The 26,444-nt window shown below is 46.2% G+C and overlaps 1 protein-coding gene across 3 annotated transcripts in view; it reads right to left on the bottom strand.

Annotated features, from left to right (window-relative positions):
* Positions 1–102: 102 nt before the first annotated feature.
* The window catches only part of EMID1 (EMI domain containing 1), a 52,941-nt gene continuing 26,599 nt past the window's right edge, over positions 103–26,444 (bottom strand). The window contains exons 13-15 of one of the 3 annotated variants that reach the window (XM_036993546.2): positions 10,241–10,285; positions 5,250–5,334; positions 103–881 (exon numbers count right to left, since the gene is read on the bottom strand). In XM_036993546.2, coding sequence (XP_036849441.2) covers positions 757–881; positions 5,250–5,334; positions 10,241–10,285 — 255 coding nt within the window. In that variant the 3' untranslated portion in view covers positions 103–756. Of the gene's footprint in view, positions 882–4,169; positions 4,261–5,249; positions 5,335–10,240; positions 10,286–26,444 lie in introns of all 3 variants that reach the window. The other 2 variants (XM_036993550.2, XM_036993545.2) reach the window with 2 other exon arrangements.

Raw genomic sequence — 26,444 nt, 5'->3', positions numbered from 1 at the left:
ACAGATGGGCAGTGAAGGCCCCAGAAGAGGCGAGAAAGGCCCCTGGCCCTGCCTGGCTCGGCTGCCCCCAGTCTAAGCACACACGGAGACCACGCTGGTGGGAATGGGAAATAAGGCTGGGGGCCTTTATTAGCCTGCAGATATCCTCCTCCAGGGGGCCCCCTCCCTCCCCATGACCACACACCTTCCCTGGGACATAGAAGGGACAGGGGGTCAGGAGTTAGGACAGAGGCAAGGAGCCCCCAACATCCTGCCAGGGCAGGCAGCTTGAGCTCAGGGTGGGAACCCAGCACCAGAAATCAAGAAAAGGAGGGGCTCGCATGGACTGCCCAAGGTTCGGCTAGGGGGCAGGGAAGGCAAGACTGCCCCCCCCAATCACCCCTGCCTGTGCTGAGGGCCAGGAGAGCCCCAGCTTCTGATGCCTTCAGTGCCTGTGGGCTTAGATGCCCAGGCAGCTGGTGAGTCCGAAGCCTAGAGCCTGTTACCCGCTCCCTGCAGGCCTTCATCACCCCACGTCACAAAGGGAAACAGGCCCAGAGTCCTGAGCAAGGCCTCACCTCTCACCTGAGCCACCCCTCCCTCTCACGCCATAGCCCCTGCTTAGCCTCAGAGGAGGCAAATGTGCACGGGGTGCCAGGACAAGACCTGCCTACCCCAAAGGCCTAGGCGGCAGAGGGGACCCTGAGGACATTAATAAATATGGATGGGCAGTCCCTGGAGGCAGCTCCTGGCCCACCCCGAGGGGCCACACTCTCCTCAGCCTCTCTCGTTGCGGCTTCTGGGGGCCACGATCCGGTAGTTGGCTGTGTGTCCTCCCCTCTTGCCCCGCAGGAGGCTGGCGGTGCCCGAATCGGCGGGGCCTGCCCCCGACCCCTCTGGTTCTGCCGGAGGGAAGGAGAGAAGCCAGGTTAGTGAGGCCTCTGCGAAGGGCCCGTCTCCCCTTGGTCCTCTGGAGGGGGGGTGACCAGGCTCTGCCCTGGTGTCCGGGAGGCTGAGCTGTGGCAAGGAAGGGGGTCCGTCAGCCAGTTAGTGCCCTGCTCCAGTTGTCAGTCCCCCGCTCAGAGCACTCCGGGCTTCTGCTTGATTCTCTCTGTCAAGCGGGGATAAACGAACCCACCGTTTCTGAAATGCTCAGCATGTAGTGACGGTTCATGAAAGTATAGTTCTTTTCCACATTTTGGGGTGGAGTTGTGCCCCGAGTCACCCCGCTTCGCAGCCAGGTAAACTAACGGAATAGAGGCGCTCTTCTTTTTCCCTAGGGTTGGGCCACCTGTGGTTGGGAAGATTTTAGGGAGGCCAGGCTCTGCCACTGACGTGCTGTGCAGCTTTGGGCGGGCAAGGCAGACCTCTGTCAGGGCCTCAGCTGTCCCATCTCTAAAACCAAGGGGACTGTTCCAGGACACTCTGACATCCTGGCCAATTCCAATATCTATTAAAGTCAATTCCAACTTGGCTGTGGGGAAATATGCTCCAACCTGGAAATAACCTGACCCCTGTCAGAGTGAAATACATAATTGGCATTCTTGTAAGCTGGAAAACCTCTCCTCATCCTTCAAAACCCAGAGCAGGACCTACCTCCTCCAGGAGCCTTCCGTCACTATCATCTCAGTCCCTCTCTAAATTAAATGAGCAGACCAGACATGTCAGAAGGGTGGAATGTTTTTCCAGGGGAGAAGAATGCTCAGGGAAGAGAACACCAGGATGGAGGAGTTGGCCGATCCTCCAAAGCTCTGATCAGAGGACAGACTCTTGGGCCCCGGTGAGCACCAGCTTCCCACCGAGAGCACTTGCAGGGGAGTGGGCCACACTCTCGTTACTCTCCAGTGCCCTGGCCCTGTGTGCCCCAGCCTCTCATGCACCTCTGGGCTGAGATCTGGGGCACCGGATGTGGTTGCAGCCAAAGGACATTGCATGCCCTAAATCAGGGAGCACAGGAGGAGGCGGCACAGAGCTCAGGCTTCAGCATCAGCTAGGGCTGAATCCTGGCCCCACCATGGCCCAGTTATATGACCTTGGGCAAGTCACAGAACCTCAGCCTCATCTGGAAATGGGATAAAACTCCTGTGTCACACCCTTGTAAGTGCTGAAGGTGACCAGGAGTAGAAAGTGGTTTTCATGGTAAATGCTGGATTGTTATGGTCACCAGGTTGGTGTGCTTTTGACCCAGGTCTCCTGCAGGTCTGGTCACTGTGAGTCGGTCATGAGATGCTATTCTGACACCATCAAACTGAGGCCCCTCGGTTTCCCTGGGCTCTACTCAGTGCCTAGTGGAACAGAGGCATCAGCAGAGCTTTGCTGATAAAGCCAAAAGAGCCAGCAATTCAGTCAGGCCTAGGGTGGACTCCCGGCTTCGCCACTACCATTCCCATGACCCTGAGGGAGTCACATGAGTCTTCTGAGCCTCCGTCATGTCATCTGCAAAATATATCTGTGAAATATCAGCCACCTAACAAGCTTGTTGCCAAGACTGGAGATGATCGATGTAAATCCCCCAGCCAGGGAGGACTGGGTGTGTGACAGCTGTTACCAGCATAGTCGTTATTGACTATAAACTAAACACGAGCCCCATCTGGGTCTTTAGTTAGTACCTGCTGTGTACAATGGGCCAATGGGGAAGGCTTCATCTCTCCTGCTTCCCTCCTTCCATATCTCCCCTTCCAGGCCCCAACCCAAGTTGGCTTGTAGGCCACTCTCCCAGGCTTGTGGCCAGAGAGTGGCTATGAGCCTTCCCAGGTGACCAGCACTTCCTCCCTGGGCTGCCAGTGACAGAGCCGACTGGAGGGTGGGGTAGGGTCCACGGCCACAGTATTTCCCAGCCAGGCTGAGGGAGGAGGTGAGCGACACCTGAAAAGGTGCTGAGAGCCGGGGATTCGGGCTTGTCGGAACAGGAGGAGGACTGGGTGGCGGCCACTGATGTCTCTAGAAGTTAGGCCACTGGCATGGTGGGAGAGCTTGGGAAGCAGGCCACATAGCACCTTCCAAGCTCCAGGCCTTTGCCCATGTAGGGCTGTGTCAGGGCTGCCCTTCCCACCTTCTCCTGGCACACTCACAGGGATCTTCCACTACCTGGTGCAAGTCCCCTCCTCCAGGAAGGCTTCTCCAAGCCCCAGAGCGAAGTGATGGCTCCTTGCTGTACGTCCTTTGGTGCTCCTGTGCCCGTGGCCTTCTTCTCTATAGATACTGAGGGTGTCCCACTTGAAGGGCAGCTCCCCAAGGCAGGTACTCTTGGGATCTGCCCAGGACCCACCCAGACCTGGTATTCAGTGAGTGTGCCCTCCCGTTGTGTTGAATGGAGGCTTGGTTCTAACCTCGGCCCTCCCTGCTCAGGGCCTCAGTTTCCCCACCTGTAAAAGAGATGTGATGCTGGACATGATATCTGAGGCTTGTGTGTAACAGTGCAGTAGGACTGGGCTGTGAGATGGGGTGGCTGGAGGTGGGAAAAGGGTGACTGTTGGGGCCTCCTAGTGAGTAGGTGAGGACTGAAGCCCAGCCCCAAGGGCAGCCAACCCCTGCCTCTCTCAAGGGCCAGCCAGAGGCTCCAGTTTAATGGGGAGTGACCTTAGCTCCACCATGACAAGCTACGCACAGTACGGTACTGCTCACAACCTCCTTCCACACCTCCCCAACCTGCCTTCTAGAACCTTCTCAAACTGGGCCCTGACTAATCCTCTAGACTCAATGGTCACTTTTTAGCAACCTCAGGGAGCCATCCCTCAAGGCTCTGTCTAGCCTCTTGGCTTTTACTCATGCTGTTCCTCTGCCTGTTCACTTGCCCTCATCCTTGCCCTTTAGGCCTCCACTTAGACCACCTCCTCCAGGAAGCCCTCCTTGAGATATCCTCCCCCATACCCAGTCTGGGTCAGGGGCCTTCTGTGCTCTCATGGCTACCTGTCCTCTCTTCACTGTGCTATTCCTCACCCTGGGTTCAACAGCCAGTTCCAGGGCAACCCTCCCTTATCCCCACACCCTAAGCTCCATGAGAGCAGAACTATGTCTATCTTATCTGTTGGAGCCTGTGGCAGCAAGGTGCCAGGCACCATCTGCTGGCCGTACGGAAGGACTGAAGGGTGCGTGTCCACTGGCCTGGATCCAGCACAGAGAGGTGCCTTCTGTGCCCCCAGGCCCTTCCCAGGTCCTTCCTGGAAGGGGCCTGCCCACCCTGCCATTACCTGGCCAGATGATGGCTTCCAGCAGGGTGACCCGTCTGGCCAGGAGCTCCAGCTGAGCCTGCTGCTGCAGGAAGCTCTGTAAGCTAGGAGCCTGATGGGAGATTGAGAAGAGCAAACGGTGCGAGTCCGGCCTCTGAGGGCTGGGCCGGAGGGCTGCGGGCGAGTGTGGGGCCAGGGGCCAGCAGGCTTCAGGGCAGGAGCTGGGTGTGGGTCTGTATCAGGACTCTGGCCTCCCCTTCTAAGTGAGGGTAGGGCCTGCCTGGCTTCTCTTGGGTGGTGGAGAATTGGGGGTGAGTGCCTTGCACTGAAGGCTGGCTCTCTCAGGCCCCTAAAGGGACTGGCAGGGCAGGGTAGGAAGACCTGAGGGGGAATGGCAACTGTAAAGGGGTACTTGGGGCCAGGAGGGCCTGCCCTGTGAGAACCTCTGGGGGCTCTGAGGAGGGGGGCTGGAACCTTGGAGTCCTCTGGGCTCTGAGTGTGGCTCTGTCACCCACAGTCCCCTGCGTTTCTGGAGTCTAGCTCCATGACCTTTTGTCCTGTGGGCCTGGAGACTGGCCTGAATCCAGCACAGGGAGGTGCCTTCTGTATCTGCTGGCCCATGATTTCTCTAGAGCTGAAGCCTGAGTGGAGTCTGGATTCATTACCCATACTCCTCTTGTGGGCCTGGGCTCTGACTTTATTTCCCACCATACACTGCACTGTTGCAGTCTGGCTGTTACCCACAATCCCCTGCTGCTCTGGAGTTTGGTTCCATTGCCCATAATTTCTTCCCAACTCAAAATCTGTCACCTCTGAAATTCCCCTACAGGCCAGAAGCCACATTACCCACAATGCCCAGAGGCCTAGGTCTAACCACAGAGGTGGGGACCCAGGTTTCAAGGGGTCCCCCCTCACCTGTGGAGGAGAGACCAGCCATTGAGGGATGGGTGGTCTTGGCCTCTCAGGTCCCCATCTGCTCAGTGCAGGGACCTTCTCCAGCCTCCTGACTGGGCCTAGGCAGCTCCACCCCTGGAGGGCCTGGGGAAGGCTGGTGGGTGGGGGCTGGGCTGTCTGTCCGTCTGTCTGTCTGTCTCTACTCACCATAGAGCCCAATCATTGTTTCCAAGATTAAAACCCTCTCAGCTAAAATCTTCAAAGCCTCGCGTAGTTGGAGCAACCCCTCCCCCTGTGGAGGAAAGAGACAGATGCAGCCGTGAAGAGGGCCCCGCAAAGCCTGTTGATGGCCCATACACCCCCCCAGACATGCGCCCGCAGCCCCACACCACCTGCACAGCCCAGGGCCCACGGACAGCCGGGACAAGACAAGGAGGGGGCAGGAGAGGGCAAGGCAGACGGAAGCAGCCCCCTCGGTACGTTCGGACGGACCCCAGCTGGCTGCTCTCTCCCTGCAGCCCCCCAGATCCTGCTGCACTCGGGCATGTGATGCCAGTCCAGGGAGACACCGCTGCTACTCCAAAGCCCACCACGGGACCTGCAGGGGAACCTGCCTGGAGGTTGTCACGGGGCACCCCCTCCATCTCTGTTGCCTCACGTCACCTGCATGATTCCTGCCACGTCCCTGGGCCACCCATGCTCTTGCTTACTTGATATACTTTAAACTGACTCGCCTTTTGCCTTAATACTGTGTTAGTTTCACTCTGACTGTACCAGTGAGATCAGGCTACTTACTGATATCCTTTACAGTCACGTCAAAATGAATATATACGGGGAAAACCAGAAAACGTTTGTGACATCGCTGTTGGAAAGCTGTGCTTAAAATGCTGGAGAAGCTGAGAGTTAGGCCCCGTTCTCCCCCCGGCTCTTCTCACTTTGGGTCCCTCCCTCCTGGGTGCCGACTGCGCCAGGTCCCCGGTCTGCACGTCCTGAGACGGCCCTCAGCCCCGCCTTCTCTTCCCAGCAGCAGCTCCAGGACCCAGGCTCGGGGTTGTGCAGTGGGCTCACAAAGCCCCTCCCGCAGGCCTCCCCCCTCCCCACGTGGTGCCCGCTGCTGCCCGAGGCTCAAGCCAGAGACCCCCAGCTGGTCCCCACCTTCCCTTCCTCCCAGTCTGTCCTTTCCTTTCCCAGCATGGTGTCCACCGTCTTGCCAATACTCCCCACTCCCTCACTCCTTCCCTAGTGCAGATGGAAGCTATTTCCAGAATGTAGATATCTTAATTCAATGGCAAATAGAACTAATCCAGCCCTGACATATCTAGGAGTCTCTCCCCACATCCTATGCTTAGTAAAGATTAAATGAAAGGGTGACATGCAATACACATATTGCTACAATTACACTCCAGCCCTTTAAGCTAGCTGTTTCCACGGAAACCCCTACACACTGGAGTCCTCCCGGTGTCTGTGAGCCGGCAGGGGCCTTGCTGGGACTGTCCGTCACGTGCCAGCTGTCCTGCCCACAGCACCTGGGTCTATCCTTAGACCACTGACTGGCCATTGCAGCCTGGGGGGTCACAGGGTCACCATGGGCTGCACACCAAAGCAATCCCTCTTCAAGTATTACAGGGGCAGGATCTAAAAATGGATGACTTTTAAAAATTACATCAAGCCACTCCCAGCATGGACAGTGGGACAAGCAGGCTTCATGAGCCTCCTGATAAGATGTGGTAAGAGGGCCCCTACCCCTTGCTACTGCTCCTGACAAGAGTATTTAACTTACATCTGATTAGGAGGAAACAGACAAATCTAGACAGTGAAACATTCACAAAAAGACAAAGTCAAGAGAAGAAAAGGGCAGGGGGCTCGTTCTAGATTCAAAGAGACCAAGAAGTGACAACAAAATGTAATGCATGACTCTTGATTGGATGTTGGATGTTTTTAAAAAGCCAGCTATAGAACGTATGTTGGGGATGACTGGTAAAATTTGTTATGCGTTAAATGGAATCATCTCCCTGAATTGATGTCAGCTTTCTCAGGTATGACAGTGGTACTGTGGCTCTTTGGGAGAATGTCCATATTCTTTCAAGATACATGCTGATATGTCAGGGGAGATGTGGATGAGGTTTGTGACTTACTTTCAAATGCACTTAAAAAAAGGTTTGCAAATATATAGGGAAAGAGAGCAATTGTGGCAAAATACTAATAATTGGTCAGCCTAGAGGAAGGGTAGAAGGATATTCATTGTGCCAATTTTTCTGCATATTTGAAAATTTTCAAAGAAATCTGGAGGAAAAAAATTTTTTGAACTCTGCTATTTGGATCCTTTCCCAGATGGGTGGCCTGCTGTTTGCACTGATGACATCTCAGACTTCCCCCAGCCTGGCCCAAGTGTCTAGGGCCTGCTGCACACCCCGACTCAGCTGTAACACAGCTATCTCCCATTTTCCATGGACAAAACTCAGCAGGCTTGCCTCTTCTGTTTCTCTTTTGCTATTATAAAAGTATTTGGCCCTCTCTCACAGCCAAACTAGCACCCAAGTGTCTCTTAGGTCCCTTGACATCTGTCCATCCTCACTTCCATCCCACACAGTCTTTTGCCAGAATTACCACAACAGCTTCCTGTCTAGTCTCTCTCTTTCTGTTTCTCTCACGTTGCCCCTTCTGTTATCCATTCTCTACACAGCAGTCGAGGGATCTTTCACAAACAGAAATCTGATCACATCACTCCCCTACCTATAAATACTTCAATGACTACCCACTACCCATAAAAGAAAGTTCAGAGGCTATATTTGACCTCTACTTCCTCACCCCTTGTCTGTCACACTTTACCACTCCAAGTATTTGCCGCTCTTTCAATACCCTAGGCTCACTCTTGCCCTAGGGCCTTTGCACATCATGTTCCCATTCCTCTGCCTGAACACCCTGTGCCTAGTTAATGTAACTTTCAGGTCTCAGCCTCTTTCTCCTGGAGGTCAGTAAACCCTCCCCCATCCCAGCTGAGCTCCCTCCATCCTGTCGCTGCTGGTTACTGGTCTGTGGCCTCCCACCCCAGTGTGATCACCCTGAGGGTGGAGACTGGGTCTGCATCGCATCTATGCCCACAGTGCCCAGCCTTGAGAAATGTTAGCTGGTTCCTCCTGTTCTGGGAGCTGAAAAGCTTGGGCTTTAGTTCTAGCTCTGCTAACAGTTTGCTTTGTGGAGCTGGGCCTCAGTTTTTTCTGTTTATATAAGGGATATGAGCTTTTGAGTAGATGCGCTGGTCCAGCCCAGTCATTCCTGGGTCGTGCCTGCAGTGCCTGCTCACGCCCACTGGGTGACACTGCTGAGTAACAGCCGGGCCGCTGGCTCCAAAAGCTTCACCAAGTGAGGTTGGCGGGCAGAGTGTGTATAGGGGCTCTGGGGGTCTTTCCCCACACTGGACCTCATCCCCCCTGTCCCCAACAGAACTGGTTCCCCAGCCCCCAAAGCCTCATGCAGCCCCCAGCCCAGCAGGCCCCCCTCCCAGGCAGGTGGCAAGCAGGGGTAGAAGGACAGGGGGTGAGGGGGAAGCATGGATGGGCAGGGGCCCTGCTGCCTCTTGGGGGGCCCTGCCCACAGTGGTCCTGAGGCCTGGTCTGGGACAGTTCAGCCATCCATTCTCCTCCAGGGGTTCCCTGTGCAGGGACAGGGGTATCTGGCCTAGTTTGGCCTTCACCTTACCTCCGCCACATCTCCAGAGCTGGGTGGGAATCATGTGCCCAGACCCAGGATCTCTGGGAGGGGCCTGTGAAGGGGCCCCAGGGAGGAGAGGGCTGGGGTCACAGAGGTCTACCTGACCCCAGCCAGCTCATGCCCATATTGGCAGGGTGCTTAAGAGGTACTCGAGCCACGAGGGGGTGGGAGTGGGGGAGTAGGGTGGCAACGAGGGGCTGGGAGAGGCTTGCTGGAGAGACAGCAGGGCCCCAGTCATGGAAAGACATGGGGGAGGGCTCGTGCAGGGTTGGGGGCTCCCACGGCTGTATCCATCACTGACCCCACAATCAGGAGCAGAGAAGGCAGGGCGGGTGTTGGGTGCCTCCCATGTTCTCACTAACTAGTGTCTGCTGGGAAGTAGGCCATCCCAGCCAGACTGCACCCGGGATGGGGGTGCGGGAGAGGGAGGCTCCACATCAGTCTCCGGAAGAGCTCCCCATTTGTCTTCCCTGTACGGGTGTCTGCCCCCACCCCACCCACTTTCCACATGCCTCCCGTGTCCTGATGGTTTCCAGGCCCCTGCGTCATGGGCTGTGGGCCCTCCCCACATGTGTCTCCGTGGTGGGTAGGTTTCTAGGCCCAGAAATTCTTTCACTGCAACTATCTCAATGATCGTGAAGGTTTCTAGGACTCCACATGTGGTTTCTAGGTCCCCTTTTCCTCTTCCTCGATGTCTCCTGTGTCTGTGGCGGTTTATAGGCCTCCCTTCCCATTCTTCATGGACTTGCTTCGTGTGTAGTAGTTTCTGGTTCCCGTCACCTCATTTTCCCTGGTTCTGTCATACACATGACAGTTTCTAGGCCTCCCCTCCCCCTCCTCATGGGTCGCCTAGGAGGACCGCCTGTTACTTAGTGGTCCTTTGGGCACAGTGGAGTCTAGGTCCTCTGATCTCAGTTACCATGTATAGCCACGTACATGATGGTTTCTAGGCATCCCTTCCTGTGCTTCACGATTTCCTATGTGTGTGGGGGTGTCTAGGTCCCTTGTCCCTTTTACCACAGGGCTCCTGTGTGCTCACCGTTTCTAGGCCTCCCTCCCTATGCTTCATGGCTTTCCTAAGGCACCCATCCCATTCTTTTGTGTAGATATTGTTTTCATGGTTCCCTTCCATCTGCAGACAGAGGAGCAGAAGCCAAAGCCCTTGCTGGAAGGGGGCAATGGAGGCAGGAGATGCAATCTGGACTGGGTCAGCCCAGACAGCCCGGGAAGAACAGGCAGGGTCCTCCTGGCCTGGCAAGGCCACAGAGGGAAGGCAGAGACAGGGACAAAGGCAGACAGAGAGCATGGGGTCTGCCGAAGAGGCTGGCCCTGCCCGGGTGGAAGGGACAGAATGCTGGTGGGGTGGGGTGCGGCTAGGGCTGAGGTTGCAATGGGGATTTGACTGGGGCGTCCGTGCTACGAGATAGTCTCCCGAGTGCCTAGGCCAGGAAGGCGCAGTGGGAGGTCAGTGCTGGGCTGGGGCTTACCCAGTGGCTCTTCTCACCAGGGTCTCCTTTGGGGCCAGGTTCTCCCTACAAGGAGAGAGAGAAGGAGAAGAAATAAGAGAGGGAAAGATCAGAGAGGGGAGGGAGGGAGGGAGGGTAAGGGATAGCGAGGGAGGCTGAAAGAGAGACTGAGGCAGAGAGTAGCTTACATTGGACTAACACTAGATAAAATGCAAAAAAACCCCAAGTGTTTGAAGGCAATGGAAGCGACAAAGAGCAGCCAGTAACTGACATTTTCTGCAGGATATCTGACCTTTGAAAGAAGGGAACTGGAGAGTGGAATCCATGTACTTATGGCTTTTCCTCTGAGGGCACAGCCCAGCTCCCTCAGCCTGCAAACAGCTCAAGCAGAAAGCTTTGGTCTCTTAACCTGAGCAGTCAGAGGTTGGGGTGGAGACTGCCAAAGAAGGAGGAGACTGAGGGGAAATACTGCAAAGCAGGGAGCCACTGTAGGGGAGTGGAATGTGCATAAATACGCTTCTCTAGTGCGTGGATGGCCCGCGAACTGCCCACTCTGAAGTCATGAAGCTGAGACTGAGCCATACCCGAGAGCAGAAATCAACACTCTTCAGAGGAAGATATAGAATCTAGATTCTTGTTACTACATTATCTGTATTGTCCAGCTATGCAAGAAAAATTACTGGACATGTGAAGAAAAAGGGAAAAACAGGAAAATGAGACCTACACTCAAGAGAAAAAGCAAGTCAGTAGAAACAGATCTATAGCCAACACAGATGTTGAAATTTGCAGACATGGAGTTTAAAATATCTATGATAAATATGTTAACAAATCTGGTGGAATTGATATAATGAGTGATGAAATGGGGAATTTCAGGAGAGATGTGAACATTGTAAAAAAGAATCAAGTGGGAATCATGGAAATGAAAATGACAGTATTTGAAATAAAATATTTCATTAGCTGGGATTAACATAAAATTGGCCACAACAAAGGAAAGAATCTATTAACTGAAGACAGGTCAATGCAATAATTCAAACTGGAGAACAGAGAGAAGAAAGATATTTTAAAAAATTAACAGAGCCTCAATGACTCAAGGGATGAGAATCAAGTGTAATTAGAATCCCAGGAGGTAAGGAGAGCACAGGAATAGAAAAAAAATCTTTGAAGAAATATTAACCATTTCTTTCCAAATTTAATTTAAAAACAAAACAGATTTTCTGTTTCTGATCCAGCATTTAAAGAGCTTAGAAGTTGCCATTCTGCCCTAACAACAAGTAAAAAGCTGTACAAACTGAAAAATCAGTGCCTCTTTTTAAAGCCATCATAGGGCAAACCACTGCCCCCAAACCTGCAAGACAGTCAGGTGGATCACAATTTACAGGAGCAGAAACTTCTCTGGGAACCAGGGCCCAGATAGGAAAACTTAAACGTGATTGACAAATTGCTGGAGGCTCATTGGGGACAACTCTGAGAGTTAAAAATTCCAAGAGGACCCAATCTTATGGACCCCACCCACTTTTGTGAGTTTTGCTTCCAGGAGCCCTGTCAGGACCTCACAGTAGATGTCAGAGAAAAATCCCTTCATGCTTTTGGCGGGGGTGCGGGGAATGAACCATCTTGAAATACACCAGTGTATTCTGTTCTTTCCAACAGGTCGTCCCTCAGGAGAAACCATGCTACCAGAGCCTAATGGACCTGGGGTAGAGAAATGCCCAACTCTAGTGGCTCTAAGCTTCCAAATGGAGGAAGGAAATAACCCAACTCCAGTGCCCTCTAGCCATTTTGTCCCATCTATGGTGAAAAACAAGACAAAACAGAAGCTCTGGTGACGTTCGCAGTCCAGGGCCACAGGCTCACCAGACAGAGCCCTGATCAGAGGACTACAGGATGCTTCCCCCCCCACACACACCTCACCACTGCATTGCCAAAGAGCTACTTACTGCAGTGCCTTTTACCCAGTACATCATGTTGAACTTTCAACAAAAAATTACAAGGCATACTGAAAGGTAAGAAACAACAGTTTTAAAAGACTGAACAAATATCAGAACCAGAGTCGGATATAGTGCAAATGTTGGAATTAACAGATCTGGAATTAAAACACAACTGTGATTAATATGCTAAGGGTTTTAATGGGAAAAAAATAGAAAACATGCTAAAATGGATAATGGTTAGCGGAGAGAAGGAATTTCTAAGAAGGGTTCAAACAGAAATGCTAGAATTCAGTTGAGGGTCCTCTTCACAGGGTCAGTTAATTAAGGACAATCACATCTTTCTCAGGTCTCATACGAAATACTCTGACCCTAGCAAAGGCCCTTCTTTCTGGTGTTGGGAGCCATAGTTCAGAAAAACAAATTCCACAGAATTTCAGCCATTTATCTCCCAGATTGTCCCCTCCCTGAAGTCCTACCCAGAGCAAGAGAACATAATGAAAATACTACCTGCAGTCACAAGTCCTTCAGTTTCCTGGCCAATAGTTCATATTCCTTTAAGATATCTTTCAAGGAGGAAGTGACAGGGGAGGGGCACATGGGGGACTTCAAGGACACTGATTAGGTTCTATTTCTTAAGCTTGGTGTCAGGAATATGGTTATATAATATAATGTTATTATTTATATTTTTTAGGTTAAAACATATGGCTTGTATATTAAGAAAAGGAAAAGAAATGCTAGAGATAAAAAAATTGTAACAGAAATGAAGAATGCTTTTGGAGAGCTCATTAGTAGGGTGGATGTGGCTGAGAAAAGAATCCCCGAGCTTGAGAATATAATAGAAATCTCCAAAATGAAAAGCAGAGTAAAAAAGACTGGAAAAAACAGAACAGAATATCCAAGAACTGTGGAATGACTACAAAAGGTGCAATGTACATGCAATGGGAAGACCAGAAAGGAGAGAGAAAGGAACAGAAGCAATATTTGAATCAATAATGACTTAGAATATCCCAAAATTAAGCCAGACACCAAATCACTGATCCAGGAAGCTCAGAGCACATCAAGCAGGATAAAAGCCAAAAATTACTACACCTAGAAATACCAAACTCAAACTTCAGAAAATCAAAGATGAAGAAAAGTCTTAAGAGAAGCCAGAGGAAAAAAAAACCTTATCTAGAGGAGCAAAGGTAAGAAGTATACCCAACTTCTCCTCAAAAATCATTCAAACAAGAAGAGTGTGGAGTGAAATATTTTGTGTTGAGAGAATAAAAACACTAACCTAGAAATCTGTACACTGTGAAACTATCCTTCAAAAGTGAAGGAGAAAGACTTTCTCAGACAACAAAAATTGAGGGAATTTGTTGCCAGTAGATCTACCTTACAAGAAATATGAAAAAAAGTTCCTCAAAGATAAGGAAATTATATAAGTGAGAAACTTGTATTTATATATAGAAAGAACATCAGGGGAATTGAAAAAGATGGTGGTAGGAGACGTGTGGCAGAAACCTCCTACCAAAGCCACATATATCACAAAAATAGAGCAAATACAACTAATCCTGAAAGAGTGACCCTAATACTGCAAAACAGACTGCCTACATCTGGGGAAAAGAGAAGACCTCACAGAAAAGGGTAAAGTAGCAAAGCCTCCTCCCACCCCAGCCCGCAGGTGGGAGAAAGAGAAACAGAGCTGGGAGGGAGTAGAAGCCCAGGACTGCTAAACTCCCAGTCCTGGAGATCTGCTCCAGGAGCACAAACCCACATTACATGGTGCTCTGGAGATTAGTGGGGTGGGAAAGCAAAGACAGGCAGAAAACTCAGAGAGACTGAGATTCCAGCTGCTTGTGGATAACAGGTACCCACAACTGGCTGCTCCAGGACAAAAGAAAGGTAGGCACTTTGAAAGACTTCCCAACAGTGAGGGCCATGCTAAAGGGACAAAGATTACACAGATATTGCTGCTCAGGAGAAAGGGCAGGTGGATAAAATCATCCCAGCACAGCCCAGCAGGTTGGGAACTTTCAAGAGCTTCAGTCACTCCATCCCCCTGGCTGCAATGCAGCACTGAGGCCCCTCTACTGTGATATACAGCCTGCTGCTCCTTCTTCCCAGCAGGCACTGGTCTTCACACCTGCACCCACCATTGTGCCAGGCCAGCCAGAGGGTGGTCCCACCTATGGCAGCTATAGGGGCATAACGTGGAGGCACCTCCCTGCATGCTCAGCCCACTGGCCTTGGCAGTGCACTTATACCACTGCAGTTGGGATGCAGGAAAGAGGTCTTTCCTCCTGGCCAGCACCAGTACCACTTGCCTGTGACCCCCACCATTCCTCCAGGTGCTGGGCAGCTCCAGAGAGTAGAGATTCTGGGCACTAGAGGGTGCCACGTACACAAAGTTATTTCATAGGAATTACTAGAAAAACAAAATGGCAAAAAAAATTTTGTATAAACGAAAATCCAGCAGAAGACACCAGAAAGAGGGTTAAATGAAACCGAAATCACCAGTCTTCTGGATAAAGATTTCAAAATAAAAATCATAAACATGTTCACGGAGCTACAGAAAAGTATTCAAGATCTCAGGGAGGACTTCAAGAAAGAGAAACTTTGAAAAATATAGTTTCTGAAATGAAGAATACAATGGAGGGATTTAAAAGTAGATTAGATGAGGTAGAGGAGATGGAAAATGAAATAAAAATTAGAGAACAGGAAAACAAAGAAGCTGAAGCACAGAAGAAAAATTAGGAATGAAAGAATAATAAGAGAACTGTGCAACCAATCCAAATGGAACAATATTTGCATATAGGGGTGCCAGAAGAAGAGAGAGAAAGAGGGATAGAAAGTTTCTTTGAGGAAATAATTGCTGAAAAATTCCCTAATGTGGGGAAGGAAATAGTTTCTTAGGCCATGGAAGTGCAGAGATCTCCCAACACAAGGGACCCTAGGAAGGCAACACCAAGACATATAATAATTAAAATGGCAAAGATCAAGGACAAGGAGAAAGTATTGAAAGCAGGCAGAGAGAGAAAAAAGATACGCATGAAAGGAAAGCCCATCAGGCTATCATCAGACTTCTCATCAGAAACCTCACAGGCCAGAAGAGAATGGCATGATATATTCAATGCAATGAAACAGAAGGGCCTTGAACCAAGAATACTCTACCCGGCAAGATTATCATTTAAAAGCAGGGATTAAATAATTTCCAGATAAGCAAAAGTTGAGAGAATTTACCTGCCACAAACCATCTCTACAGTGTATTTTAAAGGAACTGCTATAGAGAGAAGCACTCCTAAGGCTAAATAGCTGCCACCAGAGGAAATAAAACCACTAAAGGAAGTAGACCAATTAATTACTAAACAAATGCAAAATGAAATCAACTACCCACAAAGTCTGTCAAGGGATACACAAAGAGTACAGAATATTATGCCTAATATATAAAGAGTGGAGGAGGAGGAAGAAGGGAGAAAAAGAAAGAATCTTTAAATTGTGTTGGAAATAGTGTAATAAAATGCGAGTTAAGTTAGACTGTTAGATAGTAAGGAAGCTGCCCTTGAATGTTTGGTAACCACAAATCTATAAAGCCTGCAATGGCAATAAGTATATATCTAATCACCCTAAATGTAAAAGGACTGAATGTACCAATCAAAAGACATAGAGTAACAGAATGGATAAAAAAACAAGATCCATCTACATGCTGCCTACAAGAGACTCAATTCAAACCCAAAGACATACACAGATTAAAACTAAAGGAATGGAAAAAGATATTTCATGCAAATAAAATGGAGAAAAAAGCAGGAGTAGCAGTACTTATATCAGACAAAGTAGATTTCAAAACAAAGTAACAAGAGACAAAGAAGGGGATTACATAATGATAAAGGGGTCAGCCCAGCAAGAGGATATAACCATTATAAATATCTATGCACCCAATACAGGAGCACCTAAATATGTGAAACAAATACTAACAGAATAAAAGGGGGAAATAGAATTCAATGCATTCATTTTAGGAGATTTCAACACACTACTCACTCCAAAGGACAGATCAACCAGACAGAAAATAAGTAAGGAGACAGAGGCACTGAACAACACATTAGAACAGATGCACCTAACAGACATCTACAGAACACTCCACCCAAAAGCCAGCAGGATACACATTCATCTCAAGTGTACATGGAATGTTTTCCAGAATAAATCACATACTAGGCCACAAAAAGAGCCTTAGTAAATTCAGGATTGAAATTGTACCAACCAGCTTCTCAGACCACAAAGGTATGAAACTAGAAATAAATTATGCAAAGAAAACAATAAAAATAAACCTAACCAAGGAAGTGAAAGACCTATACCCTGAAAACTACAAGACACTCTTAAGAGAAATTAAAGAGGTCACTAACAAATGGAAACTCATCCCATACTCCTGGCTAGGAAGAATTAATATTGTCAAAATGGCCATCCTGCCTAAAGCAATCTACAGATTCAGTGCAATCCCTATCATAAAATACCAACAGCATTCTTCAATGAACTGGAACAAATAGTTCTAAAATTCATATGGAACCACAAAAGACCCTGAATAGTGAAAGCAATACTGAGAAGGAAGAATAAAGCTGGGGGGATCTCGCTTCCCAACTTCAAGCTCTACTACAAAGCCACAGTAATCAAGACAATTTGGTACTGGCACAAGAACAGAGCCACAGACCAGTGGAACAGAATAGAGAGTCCAGATATTAATCCAAACATATATGGTCAATTAATATAAAATAAAGGGGTCATGGATATACAATGGGAAATGACAGCCACTTCAACAGCTGGTATTGGCAAAACTGGACAGCTACATGCAAGAGAATGAAACTGGATCATTGTCTAACCCCATACACAAAAGTAAACTCAAAATGGATCAAAGACCTGAATGTAAGTCATGAAACCAGAAAACGCTTAGAAAAAAACATACGCAAAAATCTCTTGGACATAAACATGAGCAACTTCTTCATGAACATATCTCCCTGGACAAGGGAGACAAAAGCAAAAGTGAACAAGTGGGACTATATCAAGCTGAAAAGCTTCTGTATAGCAAAGGACACCACCAATAGAACAAAAAGGCATCCTACAGTATGGGAGAATATACTCATAAATGACAGGTCCGATAAAGGGTTGACATCCAAAATATATAAAGAGCTCATGCACCTCAACAAACAAAAAGCAAATAAGCCAATTAAAAAATGGGCAGAGGAGATGAACAGACACTTCTCCAAAGAAGAAATTCAGATGGCCGACAGGCACATGAAAAGATGCTCCACATCACTAATCATCAGAGAAATGCAAATTAAAACCACAATGAGATATTACCTCACACCAGTTAGGATGGCCACTATCAAAAAGACAGACAACAACAAATGTTGGCAAGGATGTGGAGAAAGGGGAACCCTCCTACACTGCTGGTGGGAATATAAATTAGTTCAACCATTGTGGAAAGCAGTATGGAGGTTCCTCAAAAAACTAAAAATAGAAATACCATTTGACCCAGGAATTCCACTCCTAGGAATTAACCTGAAGAAAACAAGATCCTTGATCCAAAAAGACATATGCACCCCTATGCTTATCGCAGCACTATTTACAATAGCCAAGATATGGAAGCAACCTAAGTGTCCATCAGTAGATGAATGGATAAAGAAGAGGTGGTACATATACACAATGGAATATTATTCAGCCATAAGAAGAAAATAAATCCTACCATTTGCAACAACATAGATGGATCTAGAGGGTATTATGCTCAGTGAAATAAGCCAGGTGGAGAAAGACGAGTAACAAATGATTTCACTCATTTGTAGAGTATAACAACAAAGCAAAACTGAAGGAACAAAACAGCAGCAGACTCACAGACTCTAAGAAGGGACTAGTGGTTAACAGAGGGAAGGCTCGGGTGGGTGGGTGGGTGGGGAGGAAGAGAGAAGGGGATTAAGGGGCATTATGATTAGCACACACAATATAGGTAGGTCACAGGGAAGGCAGTATAGCACGGAGAAGACAAGTAATGACTGTAGCATCTTACTACACTGATGGACAGTGATTGCAATGGGGTGTGTGGGGGACTTGATAATGTGAGTGAATGTTGAAACCACAATGTTGCTCATGTGAAACCTTTATAAGTTTATGTATCAATGACACCTTAATTAAAAAAAGAAAGAGCATCAAGAAAGGAATAAGTGAAGGTAAGAAAGAAACTTTATTTTTCTTCTTCTTAATGGATCTAACAGATAACAGTTTGTTCAAAATAATGATACATAACAGAAGGAATCGATTAACTTGAAGACAGGTCAGTGCAGTAACCCAAAATGAAGCACAGAGAGAAGAAAGATTTTTAAAGAAATTAACAGAGTTTCTAAGTAACACATAGGTCAAAGAAGAAATCTCAAGAGAAAACTTTAAATATTTAGAACTAGATGAAAATAAAAATGCTATTTATCAAAATTTGTGGGATGCAGTGAAAGCAGTGTTTGGAGGAAATTTATATCTTGAATGTATATATGAGAAAAAAAGAAAGATCTAAAATCACTAAGTTTCCACCTTGGGAAAATAGAAAAAGAAGAGTAAAATAAATCCAAAGTAAGCAAAAGAAAATAAATAATAAAAATTAGAGCAGAAATCACTGAAATTGAAGACAAGGAATCAATAGAGAAAAATCAACAAAACCAAAAGCTAGTTCTTTGAAAATATCAATATAATTGATAAGCCTCTAGCCAGGATAATTTAAAAAGAGGACACAAATTACTAATATCAGAAATGAAAGAGGGAATATCAATATAGATTCCTTGGACATTAAAAGGATAATAAAGGATTATTATGAACAACTCTATGTCTACAAATTTGATAACTTAGATGAAATTGGTCAATTCCTTGAAAGACACAATCTGCCAAAAGTCACACAAGAAGAAATAGATCATCTGAGTAGTCTTATACCTATTAAAGAAATTGAATCAATAATTAATTACCTTTCAAAAATAGAAAGCACCAGGCCCAAGCACTTTCCTATATACTATCAATGAGCAAGGGGAATTTGAAATTAAAACACATTACCTTTACATTAGCACTCCCCAAATTGAAATAATTAGGTACAAATCTAACAGAACATGTACAAGATCTATATGAAAAGAACTATAAAATTCTGATGAACAATATAAAAGGAGAACTAAGTAAGTGGAGAGATACTACATGTTCAAGGATGGGTAAACTCAATGCTGTTGAGATGGCGGTTCTTTCCAATTTGATCTATAGATTCAATGTAATCCCAATAAAAATCCCAGCAAGTTATCTTGTGGATATCGACGAACTGACTCTAAAGTTTACATGGAGAGGCAAATGACCCAGAAGAGCCAAGTCAATACTGAAGGACAAGAACAAAGTCAGAGGACTAATACTGTTCTACTTCAAGACTCGCTACAAAGCTACAGTAATCAAGACAGTGTGGTATTGGGTAAAGAATAGACAAGGAGAACAGTGTAGCATATTAGAGGGCCAGAAGTAGACCCACATAATTAAAGTCAACTGATCTTTGACAAGGGAGCAAAGGCAGTCCTCCACAAATGATGTTGGAACAACTAGATATCTACATGCAAAAAAATGAATCTTGACATAGACCTCACGCCCTTTATGAAAATTAACTCAAAATGGCTCACAGACCTAAATGTAAAACACAAAACTACCTGGAAGATAACACAGGAGAAAACTTAGATGACCTTGGGTTTGATCGTGACTTTTTAGATATGACACTAAAAGCACAATCCATGAAACAAATCAATGATTGACAAGCTGGACTTCATTACAATGAAAACTTCTGCTCTGCAAAAGACAATGTCCAGAGAATGAGAAAACAGGCAAGCACTGGGAGGAAATATTTGCAAAAGACACACTTAATAAAGGATTACTATTCAAAATATACAAAGAACTGCCAAAACTCAACAATAAGAAAACAAACAATTTAAAAAGCATTTGCATTGCGAGGGAGAAACCATCAACAAAATGGAAAGGTAACCTATGGAGGGGTAGAGAATATTTGCAAATCACATATCCAATAAGGAAATATCTAAAACATAGATGGAATTTACACCTCTCAGTAGCAAAAAACAAACACCATCACCCAAAACAAGCAAACCAAAAACCAAAAACCATAAAACCTCCCACAAGTAATCCCATTAAAAAATAGGCAAAGGAGCTGAATAGACAATTTTCCAAGGAAGACACACAGATGGCCAACAGGTATATGAAAAGATGTACAACATCACTAATCATCAAGAAAATTAAAGTCAAGACCATAACTTGATATTTCACCTTGATATAATAAGCATCTGTTAGAATGTTTATTATTAATAAGACAAAACATAACAAGTGCTGGTGCAGATGTAGGAAAAAGGGAACCCTCGTACACTGTTGGTGGGAATGTAAACTGGTACAGTCATTATGGAAAACAGTATGGATGTTCTCCATTTCCTTAAAAATAGAACTACTGACAGGGCGGAGCCAAGATGGCGGCGTGAGTAGAGCAGTGGAAATCTCCTCCCAAAAACACATAGAGCTATGAAAATATAACAAAGAAAAATCTTCCTAAAATAGAGACCACAGGACACAGGACAACATACAGAACACATCCACACCTGCAAGAACCCAGCGCCTTGCGAAGGGGGTAAGATACAAGCCCCGGCCCGGCGGGACCCGAGCGCCCCTCCCCTCGGCTCCCGGCGGGTGGAAAGAAATCAGGCTGGTTTTTTTTTTTTTTTTTTGGCGAGTGCTTTTTGGAAGCCTTAAAGGGACAGGGACCCCGTTGCTAGGAAGGCAGGGTGGCGGGACCGGTGAGCGGGTGCCTGGGACCGGCACTTGAGGACGGAGGAAATCGCGCGTTTTTCCCCTTTTTTTTCCCTCTTTTTGGCGAGTGCTTTTTGGAAGCCTTAAAGGGACAGGGACCCCTGTGCTAGGGAGGCAGGGCGGTGGGACTGGTGAGAGGGTGCCTGGGACTGGCGCCTGAGGACAAAGAATATCCCACGTTTTTCCCTGCGGGACCGGTGGGCGGGTGCCTGAGACCGGCACCTGAGGACGGAGGAAATCGCGCGTTTTTCCCCATTTTTTTATCTTTTTGGCGAGTGCTTTTTGGAAGCCTTAAAGGGACAGGGACCCCGGTGCTAGGGAGGCAGGGCGGCGGGACTGGTGAGCGGGTGCCTGGGACCGGCGCCTGAGGACAAAGAATATTGCGCATTTTTCCCTGCGGGACCAGTGGGTGGGTGCTTTTTGGAAGCCTTAAAGGGACAGGGACCCTGGTGCTAGGGAGGCAGGGCAGCAGGACCAGTGAGTGGGTGCCTGGGCCCAGCACCTGAGGACACAAAAAAAATCAAGTGTTTTTCCTTTTTTTTTTTTTTTTTCTGTTCCCTCTCTCATTGTTGCTGTTGTTGTTTTGGTTTGGAGAGTGCTTTTTGGAAGTCTTAAAGGGGCAGGACAGGTCACTTAGACCAGAGACAAGGAATCTGGGGATCTCTGGGCACTCTAACCCCCTGGGCAGCAGGGAGCACAGAGGCCCCTTACGGAGATAAATAGCCTCCCAGCCGCTCCCCCTCCAACAGGGCTCCACCATTTTGGAGGAGCAGCCCCAGCCAGGCCACGCCCACAGCAACAGTGGAGATAAACCCCATAGCAACCGGGCAGGAAGCAGAAGCCCTGTCTGCACACAGCTGCCCAGCACAAGCCACTAGAGGTCGCTATTCTCCCAGGTGAGGAAGGCCACAAACCAACAAGAAGGGAAGCTCTTCCAGCGGTCACTTGTACCAGGTCTGCAAACTATCTCTATCACCATGAAAAGACAAAACTACAGGCAGACAAAGATCACAGAGACAACACCTGAGAAGGAGACAGACCTAACCAGTCCTCCTGAAAAAGAATTCAAAATAAAAATCATGAACATGCTGACAGAGATGCAGAGAAAAATGCAAGAGCAATGGGATGAGATGCAGAGAAAAATGCAAGAGCAGTGGGCTGAAGTCCGGAGGGAGATCACAGATGTCAGGAAGGAGATCACAGAAGTGAAACAATCCCTGGAAGGATTTATAAGCAGAATGGATAAGATGCAAGAGGCCATTGAAGGAATAGAAGCCAGAGAACAGGAACGTATAGAAGCTGACATAGAGAGAGATAAAAGGATCTCCAGGAATGAAACAACACTAAGAGAACTATGTGACCAATCCAAAAGGAATAATATTCGTATTATAGGGGTACCAGAAGAGGAAGAAAGAGGAAAAGGGATAGAAAGTCTCTTTGAAGAAATAATTGCTGAAAACTTCCCCAAACTGGGGGAGGAAATAATCGAACAGACCATGGAATTACACAGAAACCCCAACAGAAAGAATCCAAGGAGAACAACACCAAGACACATAGTAATTAAAATGGCAAGGATCAAGGACAAGGAAAGAGTTTTAAAGGCAGCTAGAGAGAAAAAGGTCACCTATAAAGGAAAACCCATCAGGCTAACATCAGACTTCTCGACAGAAACCCTACAGGCCAGAAGAGAATGGCATGATATATTTAATGCAATGAAACAGAAGGGCCTTGAACCAAGGATACTGTATCCAGCACGACTATCATTTAAATATGATGGCGGGATTAAACAATTCCCAGACAAGCAAAAGCTGAGGGAATTTGCTTCCCACAAACCACCTCTACAGGGCATCCTACAGGGACTGCTCTAAATGGGAGCACCCCTAAAAAGAGCACAGAACAAAACACACAACATATGAAGAATGGAGGAGGAGGAATAAGAAGGGAGAGAAGAAAAGAATCTCCAGACAGTGTATATAACAGCTCAATAAGCGAGCTAAGTTAGGCAGTAAGATACTAAAGAAGCTAACCTTGAACCTTTGGTAACCACGAATCTAAAGCCTGCAATGGCAATAAGTACATATCTCTCAATAGTCACCCTAAATGTAAATGGACTTAATGCACCAATCAAAAGACACAGAGTAATAGAATGGATAAAAAAGCAAGACCCATCTATATGCTGCTTACAAGAAACTCACCTTAAACCCAAAGATAAGCATAGACTGAAAGTCAAGGGATGGAAAAACATATTTCAGGCAAACAACAGTGAGAAGAAAGCAGGGGTTGCAGTACTAATATCAGACAAAATAGACTTCAAAACAAAGAAAGTAACAAGAGATAAAGAAGGACACTACATAATGATAAAGGGCTCAGTCCAACAAGAGGATATAACCATTCTAAATATATATGCACCCAATACAGGAGCACCAGCATATGTGAAGCAAATACTAACAGAACTAAAGAGGGAAATAGACTGCAATGCATTCATTTTAGGAGACTTCAACACACCACTCACCCGAAGGATAGATCCACTGGGCAGAAAATAAGTAAGGACACAGAGGCACTGGACAACACACTAGAACAGATGGACCTAACAGACATCTATAGAACTCTACATCCAAAAGCAACAGGATATACATTCTTCTCAAGTGCACATGGAACATTCTCCAGAATAGACCACATACTAGCTCACAAAAAGAGCCTCAGTAAACACCAAAATATTGAAATTCTACCAACCAATTTTTCAGACCACAAAGATATAAGAGTAGAAATAAATTCTACAAAGAAAACAAAAAGGCTCACAAACACATGGAGGCTTAACAACATGCTACTAAATAATCAATGGATCAATGAACAAATCAAAATAGAGATCAAGGAATATATAGAAACAAATGACAACAACAACACTAAGCCCCAACTTCTGTGGGACGCACCGAAAGCAGTCTTAGGAGGAAAGTATATAGCAATCCAGGCACACTTGAAGAAGGAAGAACAATTCCAAATGAATAGTCTAACATCACAATTATCAAAACTGGAAAAAGAAGAACAAATGAGGCCTAAAGTCAGCAGAAGGAGGGACATAATAAAGATCAGAGAAGAAATAAACAAAATTGAGAAGAATAAAACAATAGCAAAAATCAACGAAACCAAGAGCTGGTTCTTTGAGAAAATAAACAAAATAGATAAGCCTCTAGCCCAACTTATTAAGAGAAAAAGAGAATCAACACAAATCAACATAATCAGAAATGAGAATGAAAAAATCACGACAGACTCCACAGAAATACAAAGAATTATTAAAGACTACTATGAAAACCTATATGCCAACAAGCTGGAAAACCTAGAAGAAATGGACAACTTCCTAGAAAAATACAACCTCCCAAGACTGACCAAGGAAGAAACACAAAAGTTAAACAAACCAATTACGAGCAAAGAAATTGAAACGGTAATCAAAAAACTACCCAAGAACAAAACCCCGGGGCCGGACGGATTTACCTCGGAATTTTATCAGACACACAGAGAAGACATAATACCCATTCTCCTTAAAGTGTTCCAAAAAATAGAAGAAGAGGGAATACTCCCAAACTCATTCTATGAAGCCAACATCACCCTAATACCAAAACCAGGCAAAGACCCCACCAAAAAAGAAAATTACAGACCAATATCCCTGATGAATGTACATGCAAAAGTACTCAATAAAATATTAGCAAACAGAATTCAACAGTATATCAAAAGGATCATACACCATGACCAAGTGGGATTCATCCCAGGGATGCAAGGATGGTACAACATTCGAAAATCCATCAACATCATCCATCACATCAACAAAAAGAAAGACAAAAACCACATGATCATCTCCATAGATGCTGAAAAAGCATTTGACAAAATTCAACATCCATTCATGATAAAAACTCTCAGCAAAATGGGAATAGAGGGCAAGTACCTCAACATAATAAAGGCCATATATGATAAACCCACAGCCAGCATTATACTGAACTGTGAGAAGCTGAAAGCATTTCCTCTGAGATCGGGAACCAGACAGGGATGCCCACTCTCCCCACTGTTATTTAACATAGTACTGGAGGTCCTAGCCACGGCAATCAGACAAAACAAAGAAATACAAAGGAATCCAGATTGGTAAAGAAGAAGTTAAACTGTCACTATTTGCAGATGATATGATACTGTACATAAAAAACCCTAAAGACTCCACTCCAAAACTACTAGAACTGATAGCGGAATACAGCAAAGTTGCAGGATACAAAATTAACACACAGAGATCTGTAGCTTTCCTATATACTAACAATGAATCAATAGAAAGAGAAATCAGAAAAACAATTCCATTCACCATTGCATCAAAAAGAATAAAATACCTAGGAATAAACCTAACCAAAGAAGTGAAAGACTTATACTCTGAAAACTACAAGTCACTCTTAAGAGAAATTAAAGGGGACACTAATAAATGGAAACTCATCCCATGCTCATGGCTAGGAAGAATTAATATCGTCAAAATGGCCATCCTGCCCAAAGCAATATACAGATTTGATGCAATCCCTCTCAAATTACCAGCAACATTCTTCAATGAATTGGAACAAATAATTCAAAAATTCATATGGAAACACCAAAGACCCCGAATAGCCAAAGCAATCCTGAAAAAGAAGAATAAAGTAGGGGGGATCTCACTCCCCAACTTCAAGCTCTACTACAAAGCCATAGTAATCAAGACAATTTGGTACTGGCACAAGAACAGAGCCACAGACCAGTGGAACAGATTAGAGACTCCAGACATTAACCCAACATATATGGTCAATTAATATTTGATAAAGGAGCCATGGACATACAATGGCAAAATGACAGTCTCTTCAACAGATGGTGCTGGCAAAACTGGACAGCTACATGTAGGAGAATGAAACTGGACCATTGTCTAACCCCATATACAAAGGTAAACTCAAAATGGATCAAAGACCTAAATGTAAGTCATGAAACCATTAAACTCTTGGAAAAAAACATAGGCAAAAACCTCTTAGACATAAACATGAGTGACCTCTTCTTGAACATATCTCCCCGGGCAAGGAAAACAACAGCAAAAATGAGCAAGTGGGACTACATTAAGCTGAAAAGCTTCTGTACAGCGAAAGACACCATCAATAGAACAAAAAGGAACCCTACAGTATGGGAGAATATATTTGAAAATGACACATCCGATAAAGGCTTGACATCCAGAATATATAAAGAGCTCACATGCCTCAACAAACAAAAAACAAATAACCCAATTAAAAAATGGGCAGAGGAACTGAACAGACAGTTCTCTAAAAAAGAAATACAGATGGCCAAGAGACACATGAAAAGATGCTCCACATCGCTAATTATCAGAGAAATGCAAATTAAAACTGCAATGAGGTATCACCTCACACCAGTAAGGATAGCTGCCATCCAAAAGACAAACAACAACAAATGTTGGCGAGGCT

This window comes from Manis javanica, chromosome 15 (genome assembly GCF_040802235.1).
Source record: "Manis javanica isolate MJ-LG chromosome 15, MJ_LKY, whole genome shotgun sequence".
NCBI lineage: Eukaryota > Metazoa > Chordata > Mammalia > Pholidota > Manidae > Manis > Manis javanica.
The sequence above is the reverse complement of the archived record's forward strand: the minus strand, read 5'-3'. Positions and strand labels throughout refer to the sequence as shown.